The 24,944-nt window shown below is 40.0% G+C and overlaps 1 protein-coding gene across 3 annotated transcripts; it reads left to right on the top strand.

The window, feature by feature from the left end:
• The first annotated feature begins 2,850 nt into the window (after positions 1–2,850).
• cry2 (cryptochrome circadian regulator 2) lies at positions 2,851–22,796 on the top strand. 3 transcript variants are annotated; one of them, XM_005454272.4, is made up of 13 exons: positions 2,851–3,162; positions 8,531–8,639; positions 9,313–9,455; positions 10,485–10,669; positions 10,856–10,944; positions 12,552–12,692; positions 14,946–15,071; positions 15,342–15,527; positions 15,648–15,799; positions 16,167–16,369; positions 17,936–18,016; positions 18,116–18,567; positions 20,128–22,796. In XM_005454272.4, the coding sequence occupies exons 1-12, from the start codon at positions 3,005–3,007 to the stop codon at positions 18,559–18,561; spliced, it is 2,019 nt and encodes a 672-aa protein (XP_005454329.1). In that variant the 5' UTR covers positions 2,851–3,004; the 3' UTR covers positions 18,562–18,567; positions 20,128–22,796. The 3 variants fall into 3 exon arrangements, with proteins under 3 accessions (XP_005454329.1, XP_019216760.1, XP_005454330.1); XM_019361215.2 differs by having other exon boundaries at positions 2,869–2,899; XM_005454273.4 differs by lacking the exon at positions 2,851–3,162 and adding an exon at positions 7,466–7,593.
• The last annotated feature ends 2,148 nt before the right edge of the window (positions 22,797–24,944 follow it).

The following is a 24,944-nucleotide window of genomic DNA, read 5'->3' as shown; positions in this document are numbered from 1 at the left end:
TGGCAACAAAGAATAAATTAAGTCAGCCTCTGACCCTGCTTCCCCCCTCCTTATTTCATGATTTGGTTTGGTCCAAGTGGAGCTGATGCTGAGCATTAAAGTAAGGATGGCACCTTAAAAGTAAAGTCTGGGTTTCAAAAAAGAAAAGGGAGACAGTGGAAATTCAACTCATAGCAAGCTCCACATGAAAGAAACAGTTTGACATTTACTAGTATCAGTTAGCTTACTTCACTTACCTCATCCATCTCTAGACCCAGCAGTCTTAGCTAATTATAGGCCAATCTCCAACCTTCCTTTCATATCAAAAATCCTTGAAAGAGTAGTTGTCAAACAGCTAACAGATCATCTGCAGAGGAATGATTTATTTGAAGAGTTTCAGTCAGGTTTCAGAGCTCATCACAGCACAGAAACAGCTTTAGTGAAGGTTACAAATGATCTTCTTATGGCCTCTGACAGTGGACTCATCTCTGTGCTTGTCTTGCTAGACCTCAGTGCAGCGTTCGATACTATTGACCATAATATCCTATTAGAGCGATTAGAACATGCTGTAGGTATTACAGGTGGTGCACTGCAGTGGTTTGTATCATATCTATCTAATAGACTCCAATTTGTTCATGTAAATGGAGAGTCCTCTTCACACACTAAGGTCAATTATGGAGTTCCACAGGGTTCAGTGCTAGGACCAATTCTATTTACATTATTCATGCTTCCCCTAGGCAGCATCATTAGAAGACATAGCATACAATTTCACTGCTATGCAGATGACACGCAGCTCTATCTATCCATGAAGCCAGATAACACACACCAGTTAGTTAAACTGCAGGAATGTCTTAAAGACATAAAGACCTGGATGGCCGCTAACTTTCTGCTTCTTAATTCAGATAAAACTGAGGTTATTGTACTCGGCCCTGAAAATCTTAGAAATATGGTATCTAAGCAGATTCTTACTCTGGATGGCATTACCTTGGCCTCCAGTAATGCTGTGAGGAACCTTGGAGTCATTTTTGACCAGGATATGTCCTTCAACGCACATATTAAACAAATATGTAAGACTGCTTTCTTCCATTTGCGCAACATCTCTAAAATTAGAAACATCCTGTCTCAGAGTGACGCTGAAAAACTAGTTCATGCATTTATTACTTCCAGGTTGGACTACTGTAATTCATTATTATCATTCATTATTATCAGGATGTCCTAAAAACTCGCTGAAAAGCCTTCAGCTAATCCAAAATGCTGCAGCAAGAGTACTGACAGGGACTAGAAAGAGAGAGCAGATTTCTCCTGTTTTGGCTTCCCTTCATTGGCTTCCTGTTAAATCCAGAATTGAATTCAAAATCCTGCTCCTCACATACAAGGTCTTAAATAAACAGGCCCCATCTTATCTTAATGACCTTGTAGTACCATATCACCCTATTACAGCACTTCGCTCTCGCACTGCAGGCCTACTTGCTGTCCCTAGAGTATTTAAAAGTAGAATGGGAGGGAGAGCCTTCAGTTTTCAGGCCCCTCTTCTGTGGAACCAGCTTCCAGTTTGGATTCGGGAGACAGACACCATCTCTACTTTCAAGATTAGGCTTAAAATTTTCCTTTTTGATAAAGCATATAGTTAGGGCTGGACCAGGTGACCCTGAATCCTCCCTTAGTTATGCTGCAATAGATGTAGGCTGCCGGGGGATTCCCATGATGCATTGAGTTTTCCTTTCCAGTCACCTTTCTCACTCACTATGTGTTAATAGACCTCTCTGCATTGAATCATATCTGTTATTAATCTCTGTCTCTCTTTCACAGCATGTCTTTCATCCTGTTTTCCTTCTCTCACCCCAACCGGTCGCAGCAGATGGCCCCGCCCCTCCCTGAGCCTGGTTCTGCTGGAGGTTTCTTCCTGTTAAAAGGGAGTTTTTCCTTCCCACTGTCGCCAAAGTGCTTGCTCATAGGGGGTCATATGATTGTTCGGTTTTTCTCTGTATCTGTTATTATAGAGTATACTGTACAATATAAAGCACCTTGAGGTGACTTTTGTTGTGATTTGGCGCTATATAAATAAAATTGAATTTAATTTAATTGAATTCATTTCTAACAGAAAATAATGTGTTCTGTTAATATAGCCAACATGCAATCGGTGCAGACAGACCCTTTCTACATATGTACACAAAATCAATTCTCTGACAACCCGCTGCCAGGCCAAACAGATCAAACCCCTGGCTCAGACTTAGTTATAGGTGAGCTCTTTTATGTAAAACACTGTGTCTAATTGCAGAAAGGCTTTTGGGAATTTAGATTAAAACCTTTTTTGAGTTTCACTAGGTCTAAGGACAGAGACATATTTTAGTTGACTATACTTTGTTTGAAAATTAATATCCAAAGGATCATTAAAGTTATACTTCCCAATACTAAATATTATACATAAACCTGTTTAAGGAGTAAAAAAAAAAACTTTTTTATTTTGTATAAGGTACCAATCAATGTAAACTAAATGAATGAGTAAATAAATAAATAGCTTTAACATTAAAAAATAAAATGTAAAAAAAAAAGAGGCACATATCTCAACAATCTTGGGCAAAATCAAAACCTAAGCAAAATATATATCCATGTTTGCAATGTGCTATAGTTTTAGTGCTGAAATGGTTTCCAAAATTAAACGGTGAGGCCCAAGGTGATATTTGTTTTCACGGGTCTACAAATCCCTGCAGGCACCCGTGCTGGTCTGTATCAGAAAGGCGACACAACCTCTCACTGATGCTGCCTGCATCTGCAGCTTCGACCAACTACAAGTCTCCAGTTTTGTAATTCATGTTCACGTTTTCATTTCTGTCCAACCAGCAAACCGACACAACAATCCTAACCTATAGCCATGCCCACGGAACAGGCCACGCCCCTGAGTGTGGGTTTTCGTTTGACAGTGAGTAAAGTTTGTTGGGAGTCGTTGAATTGTCAGTGATTTTAACCTTTTTGCTTAATTTCCCCTGTTTTTTTCGGATTTTACTATAACGATGGAATAACAAGCATGGTGGTGAATTCAGTCCACTGGTTTCGTAAAGGTCTGCGGTTGCACGATAATCCTGCGCTGCAGGAGGCCCTGAATGGAGCGGACGCAGTGCGCTGTGTTTATATTCTAGACCCCTTTTTTGCTGGAGCTGCTAACGTGGGAATCAACCGATGGAGGTTTGTGACTTCATATTGTTACAGTTTGGAGTTATTAAAGGCTAACTCAACCCAGTGAAATACAGGAAGAGCATTTACTAGGTCACTATTTACACGATCCATTACTCTTGGGCCTCTGCTCCACGTCATTTAGCTAATGCTAGCATGGAATGGAACCCGATTAATGCTGAGCGCCATTGAAGAAATACATAACTTTAACTTATTGTCGTATATCAGCCAAGTATGTCCACTTAGAAGAGGAAGTGTTTTAACGTAAATTAAATACTGTACATTCTTGTTCGGCTTATAATCAAAATTACATTTAAAAACACTGGAGCTAATTCTTGAGGGTGTCTGAAAGGTTTCTGCTAACCAAGTTAACTCACAACAGTTTGGTACAGAAACTACGGAGACAACGACGTCAGTTTAACATGAGTAAAAGAAAGGTTCGCATGAAATGGCAAAGCCTGGTTAATCACGCAAGCGGAGAGAGGTGCACTATGGGAGTTGGATGTCAATTTCGATTTGCTTAGTGAGTAGCTATGCGAAAATTATTACAAAATAATTGATTGTCAAGCCTGCCAAGGAAACATAGAGGTTGCTATAGTAAATTAATTGATAATGACGCTCCAACACGACATAGCTGGAAAAACTGCATAAACGTCAACATGAATCCACGAGTGTTTGCACTAATGGTCCCGCCCCTTGGGCCACTACATCAACCCCAACACTCCACCACGTTTCAGAAGGGAACGCTGTACTTTCTGTTTACTACAGTTATTTGGCGACACATTTGATAAATTTCCTCAAATGTCAGTGCTTCTCAAGCGTAACAGTTTGATACTTTTACTTTTGTATTTTAAAATTCTATATATTTTCACAATTTTTGGTTATTGGTTCAGATATGTTAAGGTTGTTGCATATTCATCAATTTAATTTATTCTAGTTATAATATACCAGCGGCTTGGATATGGGTATTTGGTAATACAAAGTACTGTGTTCACTCAATAATAGTACTGGAGCTATGGATTATTTTTAGTAATCTGTCTATTCTATCACTTATTCCGTCATATATTTGAGTAATTGATAAATATTAAAAGAAAAAACCCCACGGGTCTTTCAAAATGAACTGCTCATTGGATTGGAATATAGAATTCATAAGGTTTTTACGTTTAATTGCATACATTTCTTAAATGCAAAAAATAAAATAATCCCAAGTACAGTCAAAGGTCAGTCAAATAAAATAAGGTACACACCAATCTAGACTAAGGCATAAATTAAATTTGGCTTTATTAGGCTTTCTTACATTAATAGAAGGCAAAAAGCATTCTGACAGTATTATATCACCTGGATGAGGTGGATTTTGTGTCTGTTTATATGTATGTGTGTGTGTGTGTGAGTGTGTGTGTCTCCGTGTTTAAGTCATTTAGTGTATATTTTGTGTGTCTGTAAGCCTTTAAATGAGTATGTTGTGGCTGCAATAAACAAAAGGAACCAAATCAGCATTTGGAAGTTTGCCTTTTGTGTTGATGCAAAATTTTGTGCTGCTGAAAACAACAAGTTATAATGCTGTACATGTTAATATGTAATTATTAATAATTATCGATACTTCCAGCAACTAATTTCCCAGTCGACTAAAAAAATGTTTAGTTTAGAGAAAAAAAATTTTTTAGTTGACTTGTCTAAAACTAAGAAACACTCAGATATTACGTTAAATTTGAGAACTGTTTAATGGACAGTGTAAAAAACCAACAACAAAGATATTTGAACCCATTAATCCCATTCTTCAGTAATGAATCATGCAGCACCTCGCATCGTTTAGAGCAGGTCACCTACTGATCGCAGGGTTAGTGGTTCAATCCTAGGCTCCTCCAGTCTGCATGTCAAGTATCCTTGGGCAAGATACTAACCCCAAGTTGCTCTCCGATGCATCCATCGGAATCTGAATGTGTATGAATGAAGTTAGGAAGCACTAAGTATAGAAAGAAAGTGCTTGCGTCAATGGGTGTGATTGGGTGAATGTGGCATGTTGTTTAGAGTGCTTTGAGTACTCCAGGAGAGTAGAAAAGCGCTATATAAGAATCAGTCCATTAACTATTTACCATCCCACACACTGCGAATGCAACATTAACCACCCCGCTTCCCAACCGGAAAATCTTCTACCCCGCATGCTGCGCTGAGCATGCGTGTTCATATACTACCAAATAGGGAAAAATATGGCGACAGCGGGAGTTTCAGACAAGTGAGAGAATGACACTTGCTGTCGTTTGGATTTCACTAGGAGGATGTTAAACAAAATGCGATAATTACCAAAACATGCCTTAAAGACTATTGCTGCAAAAAGTAGCAGTAACACTAATTTATTCAACCAGCTGAAAAGTCATCCACTGCAAAATGAAGCCTGTTTTAAACGCGGCATATCAGCGTCTCCCTACACAGCAAAGAAAACATTAAATAAACCAGCTCTGATATCTGCGACTGTTGTTTCTGAATGTTTCTGTAATTTGTAGGGATGGGTATTGATAAGATTTTCACGATTCTGATTCCATTTTCGATTCTGTTTAACGATTCGATTCTTTATCGATTCTTATTTTTAAAAAAGGAGAACACTAAGGTCGATTAGCTTAGAACTTTGTTTTATATCTTCTCTTTGAACAAGATAGAAATTTAGGAGTAACATGGCCTTACAAACCCAACAGTGAGATCTTAAGAGATCCACAGCCTACGGCTCTTCAATGGGGTGTCACAGGGTCCCCAGGAAAAAAAATTGTAAATGTAAAATAATAAAATAAATATTCTTCTGTAGCAATAACAAAGTATAACATAAATTATTCTGTAGCAATTACACAAGAATATCCAGTAATGTCCCTGCCTACAATTAAACACATTCACTTACCGAAAATCGGGGGCATCTGCTGTGGCAAATGGGTGCAAGCCTTTGACCACAAACTTAGTCACTGCTCGGTGACATTCGTCTATCCTGGCCTGAAAGGAGACACTACCGGTAGACTGCAGCGAGAACTGCCAGCCAGATTCTGCCTCTCTCATCATGGTCACCTAAATGCAGCGCACAGTAATGGCAGGTTTTGTAATAAGGCAGATCGCGCTAACATAATATGCACTGTTAGTTGATTATTTACCTGCCGCATTAACGGGAGAAGACGTGCAAACGTTACCGCTGCTGCTGGGTTGAGATTCACGAGTCCGGAGCGGAATTAAAAACACGACATTCATTTAAGGTTATCGCGTGTTTTGTGAGCAAATGCTTTTGCATATTCGTAGTGTTTCCTCCTTTAAATGAAATATCTACTTTGCAAGTATTGCAAGTTGCCCCGTTGTCATCCGTTCTCGTAAAGTATAACCAAACTTTTGAGCGTTTGAGCCGCTTCAGCGCCCTGCCAGGTAAATGACGCTCCGCAACGTGGTGACGTCTTTCGGGGCGACTGGAATCGATACGGGAATCGTTTGCAAAAATGGCAAACAATTCCAAGGAATTGAAACAGTGGGAACCAGTTCTCAACAAGAACCGGGTTTCGATACCCATCCCTAGTAATTTGAGGTCATCACATTTTTATTTTATAGTTTTTGTATGTTAAAAGCACAAAGAGTACCTTTTTAAGTTCATTTCTTTAATTTTTGTCTCGTGAATTCTTGCTTGATGTAGTTTTTTTTGTTGCTATGATATTTTGTTTGTTAAAGGTCTAGTGTTGACCGCAGAAAGAGACTTACTGTGGCAGTATTGTCATTTGTGAAAAAACATCTGTGTGCAAATATTGAATGGTCAATTTGAATGAGTATACCTCTGTAATTTTAGGCACTGTATGATTGAAAAAAAACTTTTTAGGATGCTATTGAAACATATCGCGATATGTATCATGTATCATTATATAGCCCACAAAAATTGCAAAATTAGATTTTCCTCATATCACCCAGCCCTAACTCCAAACAGACAAGAAGAAAAACACTTAAAATAAACCAATCTTAACCTCTTACTATAAAAGATGTTCACGTATTAATATAATATGACAAATTAACATCCAAAAAACTAAAAAGCTGCGACTGAAAAGTGTGGCACGTTGTGCTGTGGATTATGAATGGTCCACACTGTTCAAAGCTCATTGACAGCTACTTTAATAAAAGTTAAAACCTAAAATAATTGAACAATTGGAGGAAACCTCGAGCCTTTCCCTGCCCAGCCAATAGTAAGTAATCTCTCCAGTGTGTCCTGGGTCTACATCAGGACCTCCTCTCAGTAGGACATTATCAGCTGCAACACCTTAGCTGGCTCATTTCAGTGTGGAGGAGTAGCACCTCTACTCTCAGCCCCTCCCATATGACTAAACCCCTGGCCTATCGACCACCTTGAACTTAAATGTCTCTAGGGCCAGATATCACTACGTCCCACTGCAGCGGCGCATTGTCTGAGCAGAGAGTGAACGGGCGTCTCAGGAGGTAATAACAAAGGGAGTCTACCACTCACCGGATTACCAGACACTTTCTCTCCACTGTACTGTATCTGACCTCTCTCTCAGACAGTTTGCGGCTGATGTAGTAAATGGGGCAATCAAGTCCCCTTACCTGCTGGGACAAAACGGTCGGAGTAGCCTACTACGCACAGTTTCTGTTGCCTAAATAGATAAGCAGCTACAGCTGCGGTCTGTATATTTTAGTACAACTTCTGGAGGCTTACTGTAGATTTTCTTGCTGTAGAACAAACAGTGCTGGATTGAAGCTGCTACAAAGTTCACTTTTCTTCACATTGGACTTTGTTGATCAGCTGGTTTGATGAAGGATTCCCACCAGCTGATTCCAAGTTTTTAATGGTAATTACAGAAACAGTATTGCTGTTTTGGATGCTAGGAAAAACCGTCTTCTCTGTAGTGGCTCTGCCGCTTTGCTCTTCGTGGTGTGTGTGTGTGTGTGTGTGTGTGTGTGTGTGTGGATGGAATCCACTCCACATTAAACACAGTGTCTTCGTCATCAGTCTTTTTGTTGAAAAATTGGGAGCTGTGTAATGTAGTCGTACTTTTCATTCACAGGCATGCTCCCAAGTATGTTTCTATTGCAGATCTTTTTTTCTTTTCTTTTTTTTTTTTTTATCACAAATGTGGATAAAACTCTCACGTCAGCATGGTAAATGGACTGGTTCTTATATAGCACTTTTCTACTCTGAGCACTCAAAGCGCTTTATACAACTTGTTCATTCACCCAATCACACCCATTCACACAAGCACTTTTCTAGGCTTTCAGTGCTACCTAACTAACATTCATACACTGTTCTTTCCTTGGACCACTTTTCACAGATGCGAACCACTTTTGATAGGTGCTGATCACTGCAAACTGGGAACACCCCACAAGGGAGTTTATGTTCATGTTTATGTCTGTGCAGGTTTCTGTTGGAAGCTCTGGAGGACCTGGACAGCAGTCTCAAGAAGCTCAACTCCAGGCTTTTTGTAGTCAGAGGGCAGCCTACTGATGTGTTCCCCAGGCTTTTTAAGGTCTGTATTCCTGTCAGTTGCCTCTCCTCTGTTATTCCTCATCTGCAAAGAAAGTTCAGATAGTACAGATGCAGAATTTGCATGTGGGATATATTTATTTTCATATTTTTCTCACTGAAATTGCTGTTCTAGTGTTTTTCTGCTTCTAAAATTAGATTAAAGATCTAGAACTGAACAAGTTCACATTCATACTAAAACTAAAACTAAACCTTTCATCTATGTTTTCAATGCTTTTAGCTAATCTATTACAATTAATTTAGCTCTCTGTTAACCATGTATCTAGTTATTAGGTAACATTTTTTATGCTGTATTTACAAACCAATTCAGATAATTTTTCTTTTAAGCTAGTCATGTGTTTCGCTATTATCATCATCTGCTACCATCAGTGTGAACAGGAAACACAACAGATGAAGTGGCTGTCACATACATTTCATTTTGTTTACTTATTTCTGTTCAAACTGACCCATTTGGAACAATCCAGTTTGGCATTATAAACCAAAGCTTGAATGCACAACTTGAATACAAAAGTTTGACTTGGTGGTCTGGGTTATAAGTAGGCACATGGTAGATCTATACAAGACTTACGAACTGTTAAAGCCTAAGATTTAATTAGTTCCTTGATCATTGTTACTATTTAAAATCCTTTTTCGAATTCTTTTATTCTTTGCTACAGGAGTGGAACGTGACCAGGCTGACCTTTGAATATGACCCAGAGCCTTATGGGAAAGAGAGGGATGGCGCAATCATTAAGATGGCTCAAGAATTTGGAGTGGAGACTATTGTCAGAAACTCTCATACCCTCTACAATCTAGATAGGTTTGTGTTTTCCACACAATTAGTCTATTTCTAATGGTATCCCCACCACTAACGCAGGTATTATGCAACTCCATTTAGTCTCTTCTTTCCTGTATCAGCAGTCCATTCTTGTATAACGACAGGAGCTCTTTATTGACAGGTGTTTGAGAAGTAATTTTAAAAAGTAATTCTTTTACCTTAACAAAAGGTGATGAATAAGTCTTCATAGTCTGCTGTAACCAGTATTTGATAGCAAGCTTATGGACTTGGGTATCATTTTCCTTTTGTTTGGTTGGTTTTTTTTACTTGTTAATTCACTTCTCAGTTTACGTATATTCAAGCCCATTTGGAAAATGACAATTTTGACCTCATACAACAACAACAGTGGCTTTAAAATTAAGCAGTTGTGAATTAAAGTGTCGACCTTCACCTTTAATACTGAAACTGATGACTGGGTTTCCTGCCTTGAGGTGATGTCCTAGATTTAGCTTCTGCTGTCTTTGGTTGATACTTGAATACTTTCCTTAGTTTTGTATTCAGGAAGTGAATCACATGCTCAGTCAAACTGAACTCAAGTGACTGACTAATCATATAAAAAAAAATATGTGAAATTAATCAGCTAGCTGATTAAACACAGATGCTCTTGCAAACTTACATCTTAAGAACAGTTCATTAATAGTTTGTTTATTAACTGTTGTAACATTACTCAGTGTTTTCCTTGGTTAATATCACTGTGTGGTTCACCTGGAAAATAATTTCCTGATGGCTTTTTTGTACCAACAACTGGCAACTCACTTAATGCAATCTGCCCCTAATCATTAAAAAATGTGGGAATGTCAGTGTTACATCAGGGCGCACCAAGTGACCATCACTTTTAATCACTTGGTCAAGTGCTGAGCATAGAGTGTCATCACGCCGTGTGTACCCCCTTTACATATTACCGGCACACTGTATTTCCCAGACTTCTCTCCCAGAGAGGCCACTGGTAAACTGATACAGATATGTTGCTGTGTGTTACTCAAATTTTCTTCCTTTTCTGTTTTGCTACAGGATAATAGAGATGAACAACAACAGTCCTCCTCTGACGTTTAAGCGTTTTCAGACTATTGTGAGCAGACTGGAGTTGCCTAGGAGACCTCTGCCTCCCATCACTCAGCAACAAATGGACAAATGTCACACCAAAATAGGAGACAACCATGACCAGCTATACAGTATCCCTTCTTTAGAAGAATTGGGTATGCATAATTTTATGTTTTCACTTAAAGGTTTTCTATAACATTTATGTTTTTTAATCTGATTTTAAGAAGAAGAATTAATGGTTTGCACACTACACAACTCTACTTTCCTTAAAGTAGAGTAAATTAACTTGAATCTAAAGTTAACACATTGATCTGTATTTGAACTTATTTTGATGTGCCCAGGTTTCAGGACAGCTGGTTTACCTCCAGCTGTGTGGCGTGGAGGAGAGTCTCAGGCATTGGACAGACTCAGTAAACATCTGGACAAAAAGGTAAAGCTAAAGTCAAAGTGCTTTAATTGGTCTAATCCAGGAGTTTATTTTGAATGCTAAGTTGCATTGGCTGATTTTTTTTTTTTTTGTTTGTTTGCTGAAGTCCTCCTTGTTCTTAAACTTTCAGTAAATGCCCACAGAATAGGGATAAATTAGTAATTTGACAGTTTTGCCTCCTTGCCTCTGCTATCCATACCTACTTACCTGGTAATCTCCTGAGACAGCAACTAATTCTTAACCTATTCCCAACTGAGACCTTGAACTTGGAAATGTTTTCTCTTCATTCTTGGCTGCAGACTGCTCAATTCCGAGGTAGAAGTTATTATCACCATGGACTTAACCATGCTTTTACTGCTGTTGTGCAGGTACTGAGTGCCTGGCAACAGGTCGGCTGCTCCATATTTGGGCAACCTCCCACACAAGTATCCTTCACAGGATAAAAAACTGATCCAGCTTTCTCTAACCAGGAGAACAACTGCCTTGTTCAGCTAACGGACAGATTCTTCCCTACAGTACCCTGGCATAGAGCTTCCCAGGGAGGTTGAGGAGTTTAGCCTTCATGGGTGATATATCGAATATACTCGGATGCATTGCAAGTTTTTCCGTGTATGATGGTTAAAATGGTTTTATCGTAACAATCGAGTATAAGTTGCCATGGCAGCATTAAGCCTGTTTGCATGTAATTCACTGAGTTTCTTTTCTTCTCCCACACACTGCAAATGCATCAAACATTTTTAAGTGCATTTGTTTAATTTTTGTCTCATGAATTCTTGCTTGATGTAGTTTTTTTTGTTGTTATGATCTTTTGTTTATTAAAGGTCTAGTGTTGACCACAGAAAGAGACTTACTGTGGCAGTGTTGTCATTTATGAAAAACCTGTGTGCAACTGATGGTTTTTGTATTCAGAGTAGAAAAAAAAACATTGAATGGTTGATTTGAATGAGTATGCCAGTGCAATTTCAGGCACTATATGGTAGAAAATAACATGTGTTTTTGTAGTTTATTGAAACATATGGTGATGTATATCGTATATTGTGATATAGCCAAATAATATCATGATTGTGACTCCATAAGGCTTTCATTGATATACTTTTTTTTCCATTGTAATTTTGCGTTTGTGAATCACTCCCTACTTTGGCTCCTGAAAGGCTTAGTGTCTTTAAGATGCTCTGTTTGTATCCAGTTGTGCTGTTTACCTGTAGCAATTAATTTAGAGTTACTACACATATTTCTCTAAGCATTACACAGCTAGTCTTTTCTTGCTTCTTTTCAGTTTTTACCCCTCACATGTAAAATGCTGATGAGATATTTGCGTCACCCCACTTGGGTTGTAGAGAATATATCATAAAATATAAAGTACTTTTTGGCATAGTGGTTGGACAGTGATAAGCTTTAGGTTTTAATTTAAGTGTTGTGGACAGCATGGATAGCTAAGTTTGTAAATGTGATAACTCAAGAATGAGGCGCTGTAGGAGCTTCAAATTGATATCATAGGTGTATCTGCTAAGCTGAGCGGTCACACTGGTGGGGTCAAGCTTTTTTTTTTTTTTTTCTATCACATGATACAGCCTCAGCTTGATGATTCCTGATTGTGTCTGTCTCTTTAGGTGTGGGTAACCAGCTTGGAGCACCCCCGTGTTAACACCTGCTCTCTATATGCCAGTCCCACCGGTCTCAGCCCCTACCTGCGTTTCGGGTGTCTGTCCTGCAGAGTTTTGTACTACAACCTCAGAGAGCTCTACATGAAGGTACTGTCACAGATAAAATGACTCAAAACAACCGCAGGGTGGTTTAAAATGTCTTCAATTAATATTCATCTAAAAAAAGGCCTTAAAAAATGTTAAATTGACCTAAATTTGTATTGGATAGTTATTGTATGTTTCTCTTGACTACATCAGAATTTCCAGCAGACAGTGATTCAGTTTATTTTGTAATGTATTTATTAGTTTAAAAAAAATGTATTTAATTTTTTTAAAATTACTTTTGCCAAAGAGTTCCCCTGTTTAAGAATAGGCACCGAGGGGTGTGCTCCTACAACAGGGGGATCACACTCTCTCAACCTCTGGGAAAGTCTATGCAAGGGTATTGGAGTGGAGAGTCCATCTGTTTGTAGAGTCTTGCATTCAGGAGGAATAATCTGGGTTTCGTCCTGCTTGCGGACCTCTGGACCAGCTCTAAATCCTTTCGAAGATATTCGAGGGTGCCTGGGAGTTTGTCCAACCAGTTAAAGAAATGGTTTGTTGACATGGAAAAGACATTCGACTGAGTCCTTTGACGTATCCAGTGGGGGGGGCTTCCCAAGTATGGGATCTCTGGCCCATTGTTACTGTCCATTTGTTCCCTGTAAACAAGAGCTTTATTCCCATTGATGGTAGTAACTTTTCACTACTGATATACAGCAGTGACAGTGGAGTGTCATTCGGACTGGAGAGGTGTAGTCGGATGGTAACAAAGAGAGGGAAGGTAGTCAGAAATGAGGGGATTGAACTACCATAAGGCAACATTGCAGACATTGAGGACAGCTGCAAGTACATGGGAATCCCACAGGCAAATGGGAACCACGAAGAGGCCGCTAGGAAACGCGCAACCACTAAATACCTGTAGAGAGTCAGGCAAGTCCTAAGGAGTCAGATGAATGGGAAGAACAAGAGCTGGGCTATCAACACCCACACCATGCCCGTGATCAAGTAATCAAGGAGGAGATGGAAGCCACCGGTGTCAAGACAATGAAGCTACTCACCATGCACGGAGGGTTTCACCCCTAATCCAGCACCCTGAAACTGTACACCAAGTGGAAAGGAGGAGGCCAGACACTAGTGAGTATTAGTACCACGGTCGAGGATGACACAATGAACATCCATAAGTACACCAGGGAGATGTCCATGACCAACCGCATGCTCAATGAATACTTGAGGAAGCAGAAACCCAAACAAGAGGAGCAAGAGGAAGAATCGTCATGGAAGAACAGGCCCCTGCACGGTATGTACCACCGGCAGATAGGATTTCTGGATGTCAGCCACTTCCTCTATCAGTGGCTGGACAAAGCTGGACTGATAGACAGCACGGAGGCACAAATCATGGCAGCACAGGAACAAGCTCTGAGCACAAGATCCAGAGGCTGGATAGAGGCTGGGGTCTATCACACCAGGCAAGACCCCACGACAAAATGGTGGTGGCTAACCAACCGGACATAGTACTGGTAGACAAGTAGTGGTAAATGTAGCGATTCCGAATGACTGCAACATCAGGAAGAAGGAAAACGAGAAGTACCAAGGGCTCAGAGAAGCCCTTGAGAAGATGTGGAGGGTGAAGGTAACGGTGGTCCCAGTGGTAGTCGGAACACTAGGTGCGGTGACTCCCAAACTAGGCGAGTGGCTCCAGTAGATCCCAGGAACAACATCGGAGATCTCTGTCCAGAAGAGTGCAGTGCTTGAAACAGCTAAGAAACTGTGCAGAACCCTCAAGTTCCCAGGCTTCTGGTAGAGGATCCGAGCTGGAGGATAGACCGCCCGCAGGGGCGAGAGGGGAATTTTCAAAAAAAATGTTATATATTAGATTTATCATCTCTTTTTTTTATTATGTCTGTCTCCTTCTTCATGGCTCTGTACTTGCTCTTCAGCCTCTTTCTACTCAACTCAAGTCTTTCTCCTGAACTCCTGGTCACTGTTGAAAACATGGATGACCTGACAGCTCCCCAAAAATGAAGCCAAAATGTCTCTATCACCCTGTGGTGGGTGTCTGGCTGCAGATTAGGTCATAAACGCCGTCTCCTGTGTGTTATCGGATGGGAGTGGGGTCAACCTAAAAAAATGTTTACAAAGTTCTCCTCAGATAAATTTTTCACAAAGATGCTTTCTGCAACAGGCTGGGCTCTTCTTCAAATCGTTTCCAGGGCTGATTATTAAATATGTGCGAACAGCAACACAGTGTTTTAACACAGTGTTAACTGAAGATGAATTACTTTCTCATCCCAGTTTTTCCCCTGTCTGTTTTTCCATCAGGTCCGCAAACGCTGTAGTCCTCCTCTGTCCCTGTTCGGCCAGCTCTTATGGAGGGAATTCTTTTACACGGCAGCCACCAACAACCCAAATTTTGACCGTATGGATGGAAACCCCATCTGTGTCCAGGTGAACCTTTGCAGGGAGGGGATGTGTAAATAAGCATTACTGTAGGTAACAGAGTTATTAGCACCTGTCTCTAGATAAAGTGCCACAAACTGACATTTTATAATAAGCCCAAAAAAAAAAAATCAGATAAACAGCTGCATTATCAATTTTGGAACCAGGTGAGAGAGACTGAAAAGTTGATTTCTCAACTTATAAGTACAGGAAACATGTTTATCAGCCTAAATATTTGTCTAAACACAGTTACTTACTATGTAATATGTTTGTTTTCAGATCCCATGGGACCAGAACCCAGAAGCACTGGCCAAGTGGGCTGAGGGTCGGACTGGTTTCCCCTGGATCGACGCCATCATGACCCAGTTGAGACAAGAGGGCTGGATCCACCACCTGGCGCGGCACGCTGTGGCCTGCTTTCTCACCAGGGGAGACTTGTGGATCAGCTGGGAGAGTGGCATGAAAGTAGGACCGTCTGTTTTTTCATTCAATCTGAAACCTGTTGTCTCTCAGGTGGTGAACATGTAAATTGACCTTATAAGACAGTAACAGTGCTCCTTGCAATCTGGTTCTGTGTTCCTGCAGGTGTTTGAGGAACTGCTGCTGGATGCAGACTGGAGTGTGAATGCTGGTAGCTGGATGTGGTTGTCCTGTAGTGCTTTCTTTCAGCAGTTCTTCCACTGCTACTGTCCTGTTGGCTTCGGAAGGAGAACTGACCCGACGGGAGACTACATCAGGTATCTCGTACCATCACACTCCGAACACGTAATCAATTCTGTTTGCTTGTTAGTCTGTTTTGTGACAGTCTAGCATCCAAAGTTTTTAAGATATAATTTCCAAATTTTGTGTTATAGTATATACCAATAACAGCTCAAAACACTGTGCACATGAGGACCAAATTGTTTTCTTTTTTTGTCCAATATAAGCTTGACTACAGAGGCTTTTGAGCATGTAGATAACTGATGTCGTAATGCACTCATGTGAAAAGGGTTAAAAATGTCTGGAATAGATGACTAAGCTCTGCTATAGGCTGACTTAAAGTGATTTGAAGTGAAAAACATGCCATATTAAAGTTAAGATTATATTCTTTTGAAATCTCTGCAGGCATTACATCCCCATTCTTAAGGACTACCCGAACCGGTATATCTATGAGCCATGGAACGCTCCTGAGTCGCTACAGAAAGCAGCCAACTGTGTGGTGGGAGTGGATTACCCCAAACCCATGATCAACCATGCAGAGAGTAGTAGGCTCAACATTGAAAGGATGAAACAAGTTTACCAGCAGCTTTCCCACTACAGAGGACTCAGTAAGTCATCATACCAAAGGGCAAAGTGTGCCACTCCCTTCATGCTGAGATTAGTTTGGATTAGGGCAGTGCAATATGACTAGAATCTCACTGGTCCTGGTATAAGAATTTGTTTCCCTGGATTACGACATATATCACATCACAGTGCATTTTCTGTACATATGTTAAATAGTTAATGTAATCATTACATCGAAAGCACTGTTTCTGTTTTACATTTAAATAAATCAAAAATGAAATGAACATGGGGGCTTATGTGGCGTTACCATGTAGTGATACACGCTACATGACCCTATGCAGTCACGCAAGTACTTCCCTGAGGCCTCTGCCTTTCATTACTGCTCCTGTATGTTTGTCAGGCATCTAGCTTGTGTACAAACATTGACTGCAGAGTGTCCAGTCTCGGTTGAAGTGCACCATTAAGGTAATACAGGGACGCGTTGGGTGCACAGACCATTCCACCATTCCACTCTAAAAACTGCACAATAAAGCAACACAACAAAAATGTCCATTATGAAAAGTCAAAATGGCATTATAACAGTAACATTTCAAAATGGATTCAAAATTAGCCATAATATGAGAGACGAGTGATAATACAAACATGATTTCAAAGCGGGTCTCAACTTACATCCTCCTCCCAATATTATGTACTTTGGTATTTTTCGTATTTTACACAGCTTCTGATACTGCTCTCCTACTACACCTCAAGATTTTTTAACTGTGGGCCTAACCCCGCTCCAGGATATTTCATTTTTTCCATGAAAATTCCATCAGTAATTCATTGTAGGAATGTGCAATTCAAATAGAGTAATAAGAGAGAGGCTACTGTGGATTGACTTCTATTAGACATAACTTTTTTTGCATGCATGCATGCACCTCATACATGGTAGCAGTAGCAGCATGACATGACAGTTGTCTGTCGATAACCTGAACAGACTGACAACACACAGACACCCCAAGTCAAAATATAAAATAACTAATATCCCCCCAAATTGGACTTTTAGTTTGGAAAGTTGAAAAGCAGCCCCACCAGTCCCGATTTAACAATCCAAGAAGGCGGCAGTTAAACAGAAAAATCTGTACTGACACTGTTGTGTGACTTGCTAAATAAACCATACGCAGAGCTGAATCTGATTGAGATGCTGTGGCATGACCTTAAAAAGGCGGTTCATGCTCGAAAAACCTCTAGTCTGGCTGAATTAAAACAATTCTCTAAAGATGAGTGGACCAAAATTTCTCCACAGTGCTGTGAATGACTACCAGTTACCACAAACGCTTGAGCAGTTGCTGCTGTTAAGTGTGGCACAACTAGTTATTAGGTTTAGGGGGCAATCACTTTTTCCACACAGGGCCATATAAGTTTTTTTTTTTTTTTTTTTCCCCCCCTTAATAATAAACACCTTTTTACACGGAGGGAGTGTCATGTCATTATCTACCAATGACAGTGCTACCACAGTATATCTCGACATAACAAATAATTGGGACAATATAAAAAGATTTATCACTTTATCATTAGACAGGACGTTAAATCAACATTGCACTTATAAAGTGTGTATGTGTGCATGTTAGGTCTGCTAGCATCTGTACCAACAATCCAGGAAGAAGCAGAGCCGCCGATGACTGATGAGTCCCAGACCAGCAGTGGTCCAGGTCGGAAGAAACAAAGAACCAAGATTTATTTTCTCCCTAAAAGAATGTTCACAAATAAACTGTATGCAATTTGCTCATTATTGTTTTCTGTTTTCTTAGATTCTCCTCAAAGAGTTCCTGCAAATACAGAGGGAGCTGGCTGCTATGAAGCTCCTGATTCTTCCACAGTCTGTCCATCCTCCACATCAGCCCCACATCCAGACCAGGAGCACCAGGCTCCTTGCATCTCCTCAGGTTGCCACACTGATCCCAGTCATCCTCCTTCCCTTTCCTCAACACAGGGCCACAGCCCCCTGTTAAAGTCCAAACCATCCTCCCCTTCATCTTCTTCTTCATCTCAGTCATCCTCATTGGGAACAAAGAGAAAAGGCCTTAGCCGCAAGGTACGACGTGGGCAAAGGCAGCGAGGGCGACAGTACTGCACTCTAACAGCTCGCGAGGAGGCAGGAGAAGAGGAGACGATGGAGGAGGATATGGAGCAGGATGAGGAAAGAATGGAGGAGGAAGAGGAGACTTGTGCAGAAACTGCAGGACAGCTAGAGTGATAAAAGGTGAAACATTTGGTGTCTGCATTTGTATTCAATACATAGAAACAAATAATTATTTACAAAATGCGGATTTTGTTGCTAGTGACTGATATGCAAGCTCAGCAAAGTCACCAAAAGAGATGAGAACAATACTGAAAAGTTGAAGTTAAGCTATTCTGTGCTCCTGTACCATGTCACACATTCTAATATGGCATTTCAGCACCTTTAGCTTTTATGATGTATGCTATCGCATCACTTCGATAAGCTTGTGCATTGTCACATTTCTGGATGAGAGTCAAGAACCGATTGTCCCATTCCTTGGAATTGTTAGTCTGCTTGTTTGTCGATCTCACGTATCAATTCTAGTTGCACTTGCACTACAATCAGGTGATTTCAGTTTGTGTCAGAGGAGGAAAATACCAGTGCAGTGAAAATGGAAATAACATTAAATTTTTATTGCACAAAAAGACAAGAGCGCAATGGTACGTTCAACCTGATCCAGGACAGAAATTGCTACATTATGCAGCTAACACAAATTCGACTCTTTGCAAACAACTGCACAGACGGCAAGCTAACTCTAAGCGACCCAGATAGCATGCTAATGCTAAGCTACCCAAGAACCCAGAGTGAAAGCTAAGTGAGTGTCTTAGTGAGTGCCGACCTCAGCCCAGCAGCTTGACCCTGAACTTCAACAGGTAACAAATTGATGAGCAGTCAAGCTGTTTCTACCTGTTTGTGTTTCTACAGTAGAATCACTCTGGTAATTGCTTAGAAGTGTCTTTGTGCTCATTTTTACTTTTGCTTTGTTTTTTGGCTTTGTTTTGATACCTGAATACTAAGAGAAAGATCATACGTGTGTTCTCGTAGAGATAGGGATTTGTGTTGGTGTGTGGGTCAGAAGCCTCGAGTTAATCTTGGTAAATGATGATTATGAGACAGTGTGTTTCAGCTATTTTACAGAGTAAAGTGAAAGTAATACAAGTAGTATAATGAATTACTTTGTCCTTGGAGTAACATAGTGCATTCCTTTTAAAGAAAGGTCTTCTGTGTAGTATGAGTAATAATTACTTTCTTTGAGTAACGACCTCGACACTGATCACAACAAAGATGGGAAATACCTCCTCTAACCAGAGCTAATGAGAATCTAATGAGAATGGATAAGGAATCGAATCGAAAAGTCATATTGATATCTGAATCGATAAATTCTTATTAATTAACTACTAGTCAAAATATCTATTTCCACACAGTTGCTTCAATTTTTTTATTGATAATAATAGAGTCAGAAGCACAGTCACATGGGATGTACTGTGAGCAAACATTTATTACAGTATACGTGGTTACTAAGCAAAATGTTGCCCAAAATGTTGCTCAGGGTATCGTCACATACCCTTAGCCATGATAATAGTGTAACACAGTGAAGTCTTAATTCCTTGTTCTCTTTACATTCTGCATATCGAAATGCTCTTACCTTTACTATGAGGCACAGACGTGAATTCTACTGCTGATTATTATTTTAGTACTTTTTTTTTATAATTGTGTTTGTTTTGCGATTTTAAAATAAGTTTCCTGCTGTTTTTTCTTTAGGTGGAATGTAAAAGAAGAATGGGGGAAGAAATACATCCCGGACACCTGGACACGTAAAGACACACAAAGAACAATGTTCTGGATATGTGGATAAATACAAACAGAAGCATGTATACAACACTAGTGAAAGCTGTACAAAAGCATTTAGATCCTACTTCAGTCAAGAGAACTGCTAAAAAGCTGTCTAGATGAGCATTTTAATAATATCATTAAAAGTAATTTGACTGAAACTGATTACAGCATGTGGACGTTCTTTTCCCTCAGAAATTCTTAAGTATGAGTAAACGTTTATAGAATTCCACCTCTGAAGCACACACGGTGAATAAGAAGCAATGTCGACTTCTTCACACTGAAGCCATACAACACACAGTGGCAGTCACCTGCTTGTTCTTCCCTTAGCGCTGAATGTGTCTGTCATATTTCTGCACATATTTCTGGGTGAAATGAAGATTTTGCATACAGTGACTTGTTACTATGCTTTACAATGTTTAATGAGTGATGATCTGAATCGCTAACTAAATGAAGATGCACAAGTAAAGCTAAGTATGGTGGAAACCATCTTGCGCTGTTTGATAGAGGAACTTCAATGTCACTTCTTCAGGTTCATCCTGACATAGGCCGGCCATCTTGAGAATCCACAATTATATTTTCTACAAAGATGGTTAGCAGTAGACAACTGTGCACTTGTTGTAACATGGGGAACCGTTCCAGTTAAGAACTGATACCAAACAGTCTGGGTCTTCATCTTTAACTACCGCTGCAGGTATCAGCCCAGCAAAAGCTTCAAACAAATTTCACTGGGTTATACACTAGGTTCAGACTTTGCAGCATTCCCTTTAAAGGAAAGACCAAGGGTAGATTGGTTTTGTTTTGTGCACTGTATAAAGTTGTATCTTCAACTTTTTGCCATCTTTTCCTACCAAAGACTGAGCATTAGCCCATGTAACATGGATTTTCTTGTCAAAGAAACAGATTATAAAAAAGCGGGTGCTCTCGACCAAGTTAAATCTAGTTGTTAAATCTAGTTGTTAAAGCTCAAACACCTGAAGAACTGGAGTTGCTGTACCACATACAGCCAAATTAAATTTGTCATTTTTTTAAGTCTAAAAAAGTTTCGGGGACTTTTTTTGTTTTTGTAAATAGTTTTGATGAAGAAAAGCATCCAAGACTTCTTTTCTTCTACTCAAAAAATACACAGACGTAAAATGGTTTTGAAATGGTTTTATGCTCATGTTGAGCATTAAATCAGCTGTTTTATTTTCTTCTTTCTTCTTTTTTTCTTTTCCTCAGTCTGAATCTTGCATGTGGCTTCAGTGTGAAGACAGTAGTTTTTAGGAAGAACTTGTTTACACAGTTGGAGAAAGCTCTTGTAAAAGAGTTCCTGTTTGTCAATACTGTAAATGCCCAATTTTGAATATATCTGATATTTTTTGTTACTAACCATGTTAACTAGGCAATTGGCTAATATTTTATAGTCCATGAATCCTTTGTGTATTTGGTGGTTTGTGGAAAAAATTGCAGATGGCTGACTGAATATGACAGTGGATCCTGTAGATATGGCGCAGGGGGATGCAAGGCATGAAAGAAAGTCATTTTCCTCTGTGGCAACTTAAGATCCTGCTTGTGTCACCTGAATATAGCAGAAACAAGTGTTGTGCTTTTCTCCCACATTTATCTGTTTGTATATAAAATTCAATATCATAACCTGTCTATTTTCATAGAAATAGTATTGAGAGGGTTTCTTAAAGGCTCATGGCGGCCCAGAGTGTCCACTAGAGGGCAACACCAGATCCAGCAGTGAGTGTACTACAGTGATTCCACAGCTTGTTCTTTCTCTTAACCTGCGGGTATAATAATGACGACAATAATAATAATAATAATAATGATAATAATAATAATAATAACAAAGTTAAACTGACTATCATTCCCTTCTTTCCTTCAACCAACAGTTTTAAAAAGAAAAAGTATTACTTTTTAAATAAATAGGATTAGCGTAATCACTTTCTTTCACCAGCAAACTTCAAAGATATTCTGGATCATGGCTCAACAGCAACAAATAAATAAACTGACACACATTGGTATAGCCAATAATTTCGCTCTTGATACACTATCTGCTGATTATTAGTAATTAAACATGTTTCTAGGTGACAACTTTAAATGCCTTAAAATGCCTTATAATCCCCCCCCCCTCAAAAAAAAATCATGTGAGACTACAAGAAGCATAAAATATTTATATGAATAATTAGTCATAATTAGTCACGCCAAAACAAAATGTAGGAAATGGTTTGTTTGTTTGTTTGTTTTTAAAAAAAGCTACTATAGACATCTCCAACTTATATTGATAGACAGAAATAAAAGAAGCTGAAATAGCCATAGTAGGAGCTCAACACCCCCACCCTAACCATGCACAAGTCAAATTTACCTGCAGGAGCCACACAACCAAAATTCAAAAGGGGAAAAAACAAGTGGAAACTGTACGCTGGCCAGAAAAGTTCAGTTCCAACTTTTCCTAAAAGCAGCAGCAGTGCTGACATGCTGGTGTGCTCCTTCACATTCTACCTGCTGACAGCATAATGTGTTGCCTGAGTCCAGCATGAAATAAATGGATATTTATTTGTTTTGTATTCTAAACAAAATGTTTATTTTGATTAAAACTGATGAAAAGTTGTGATTGGAATGTGTGTGGGGTTTTTTATTTCTTTGTTTGTTTTTGATAATGTGCTCTGCACTGATGATGCGGTGTCTCAGCTTGGTCTGTAAAAGGATTCCTTGCTACAGACAAATGCCTTTTCCAAGTCCAAAAAACATATGCGGACTGGTTGGGTAAACGGTTCCCACACTTGAGAGTTTGTATGAATCATTGTCAGAGCCACAATCTGCTTGGCCTGCTGTACCTGTCAAGTGCGGATAAGTCTCCTGTTTCAGCCTAGTGGCTTCTTTCACCTGTCCACCATATGATTCTGGGATTACCACCACCACAAAAATTGTGCGAAGAACCTTGTAGCTGCAGATGAACATGGAGCAGAACATGGTCGATGTTCTGCTCCATGTTCATCTGCAGCTACATGGAGCAGAACATGGTCGATGTTCTGCTCCATGTTCATCTGCAGCTACATGGAGCAGAACATGGTCCACTTGGACCCGATGTCCCCAGCCTCTCTCGAAATCCAGTCTGCCGGAAGTGGGAGTTGAAGATTTCACAGACTGGGGCCTCTGACATATGTTCCCAATGCATCCTCACTATATGTTTGGCTACCCCAAGTCTGTCCCACCACTTGATCCACTAACCATTAGGTGGTGATCAGATGACAACCAGCACCTCTCTTCACTCAAGTGTCCAAGACAAACAACCACAGATCTGATGATACGGTTACAAAGTTAATCATCAACATTCACCCTATGGCATCCTGGTGCCATGTGCAGTTACAAACACCCTTACACTCGAACATGATGTTTGTTATGAAATAAGCAGTGACAGAACACCACTTGGATTCAGCTTGGACAGGCTGTTCCTCCCATTCACACCCCTCCAGGTCACACAATAGAGTCCTTGAGTGAGGAACTCTCCAGCATTGCACACAGTGATTCCAAAAAGGCTGGCTACTCTGAACTGTTTGGCGCATAGGTACAACTGACAGTCAAGACTCATTCCCCTGACCCGAAGGAACAGGGAAGCAACCACCTTGTCCATAAGGGAAAACCCCAACGTTCAGGCAGCAAACCAAGGGGATTCAAGTATCCTCACCCCTGTTCAGCGCCTCTCACCTAACAACTCCAGAGTGGAACAGAATCCAACCTGGAAACTGGTGTCAGAGATCAAGCCATGCATTGAGCTGAGCCTGACTATATCTAATTGGTATCGCCCAACCTCACGCACCAGCTCAGGTTCCTTCCCTACCTGCAAGGTGACATTGTACCAAAGGCCAGTTTTGGAAGCTGAGGATTGGAGCACCACGACCTTTGCCTCTGACTGCCACTCGATCTACAAAGCATTGAACCCTTTGGTTGCTTGGCTGCATGCATGTATGTATGCATGTTGTCATATAGGAATATATTTTGTTTATTAATAAACAGCACACAGTGGTCCCGCTCATCCGTCACTGCCTCGCTTTTTCGCTGATTTTTTTTTTTTTTTTTTGCACAGTACAGCATTGCATTCTGCAGCCTGATTGACAAATCTCCTCCGTGCTGTGTCTCCTGTGCTTGTCAAATCTATCATGTTTTGTTTTTATAACCATCATGTCCAATAGATAAAACAGCACAAAAACACCCATAACTATGACCCTCATTCGGAAATAGACACCTGCACCGCGAGGGAAAAAGGCGCACGAAAGTGGCAGGCAGATGAAGACAAAACACGGCATAATACTTTTACGTTTTGCAATCTACAAAAGTTTGCACTTTGAGAATCAACTTGTGAGAACTGTGACTAATGTTCATGTGTGTGGGGAAAAAAGTGTATAAAGTGCGTGGCGAGGGGCTAGTTATTCTGACAACCCCTGCTGCAATAAATGAGGGACCACTGTATATACTTTCTCTATGATTATTGTATTCAACCTGTTAACATTTATAGAACCAACTGATTCTGCAGCAGAGCATCCCCTGTTGCTTCTCCTTGCTCCCCAGTCCCTGAGCTCCTGCTGCTGCACCCACAGGTATGCAATTGTAGCACCATATGTACAGCAAGCACTGATAGCTTTTTACTCGGTGGGATTCCCTTGTGATCACCTTTACTAAATATCTACAACTAATCTGATTATATCCTGTTTTTTGTTTTTGTTTTTGTTTTTTTTGTTTTTCAATGTTGAAATTAAAAT

This window comes from Oreochromis niloticus, linkage group LG7 (genome assembly GCF_001858045.2).
Source record: "Oreochromis niloticus isolate F11D_XX linkage group LG7, O_niloticus_UMD_NMBU, whole genome shotgun sequence".
NCBI classification, from domain to species: Eukaryota; Metazoa; Chordata; class Actinopteri; order Cichliformes; family Cichlidae; genus Oreochromis; species Oreochromis niloticus.
The sequence above is the reverse complement of the archived record's forward strand: the minus strand, read 5'-3'. Positions and strand labels throughout refer to the sequence as shown.

Bases quoted from the DNA above. Each gene is read 5' to 3' on its own strand.
- cry2 (XM_005454272.4), top strand. From the start codon at position 3,005: ATGGTGGTGAATTCAGTCCACTGGTTTCGTAAAGGTCTGCGGTTGCAC. The intron at 15,800-16,166 runs GTATCTCGTACC...AAATCTCTGCAG, and splicing joins CCGACGGGAGACTACATCAG to GCATTACATCCCCATTCTTA. The intron at 18,017-18,115 runs GTCGGAAGAAAC...CTGTTTTCTTAG, and splicing joins CCAGACCAGCAGTGGTCCAG to ATTCTCCTCAAAGAGTTCCT.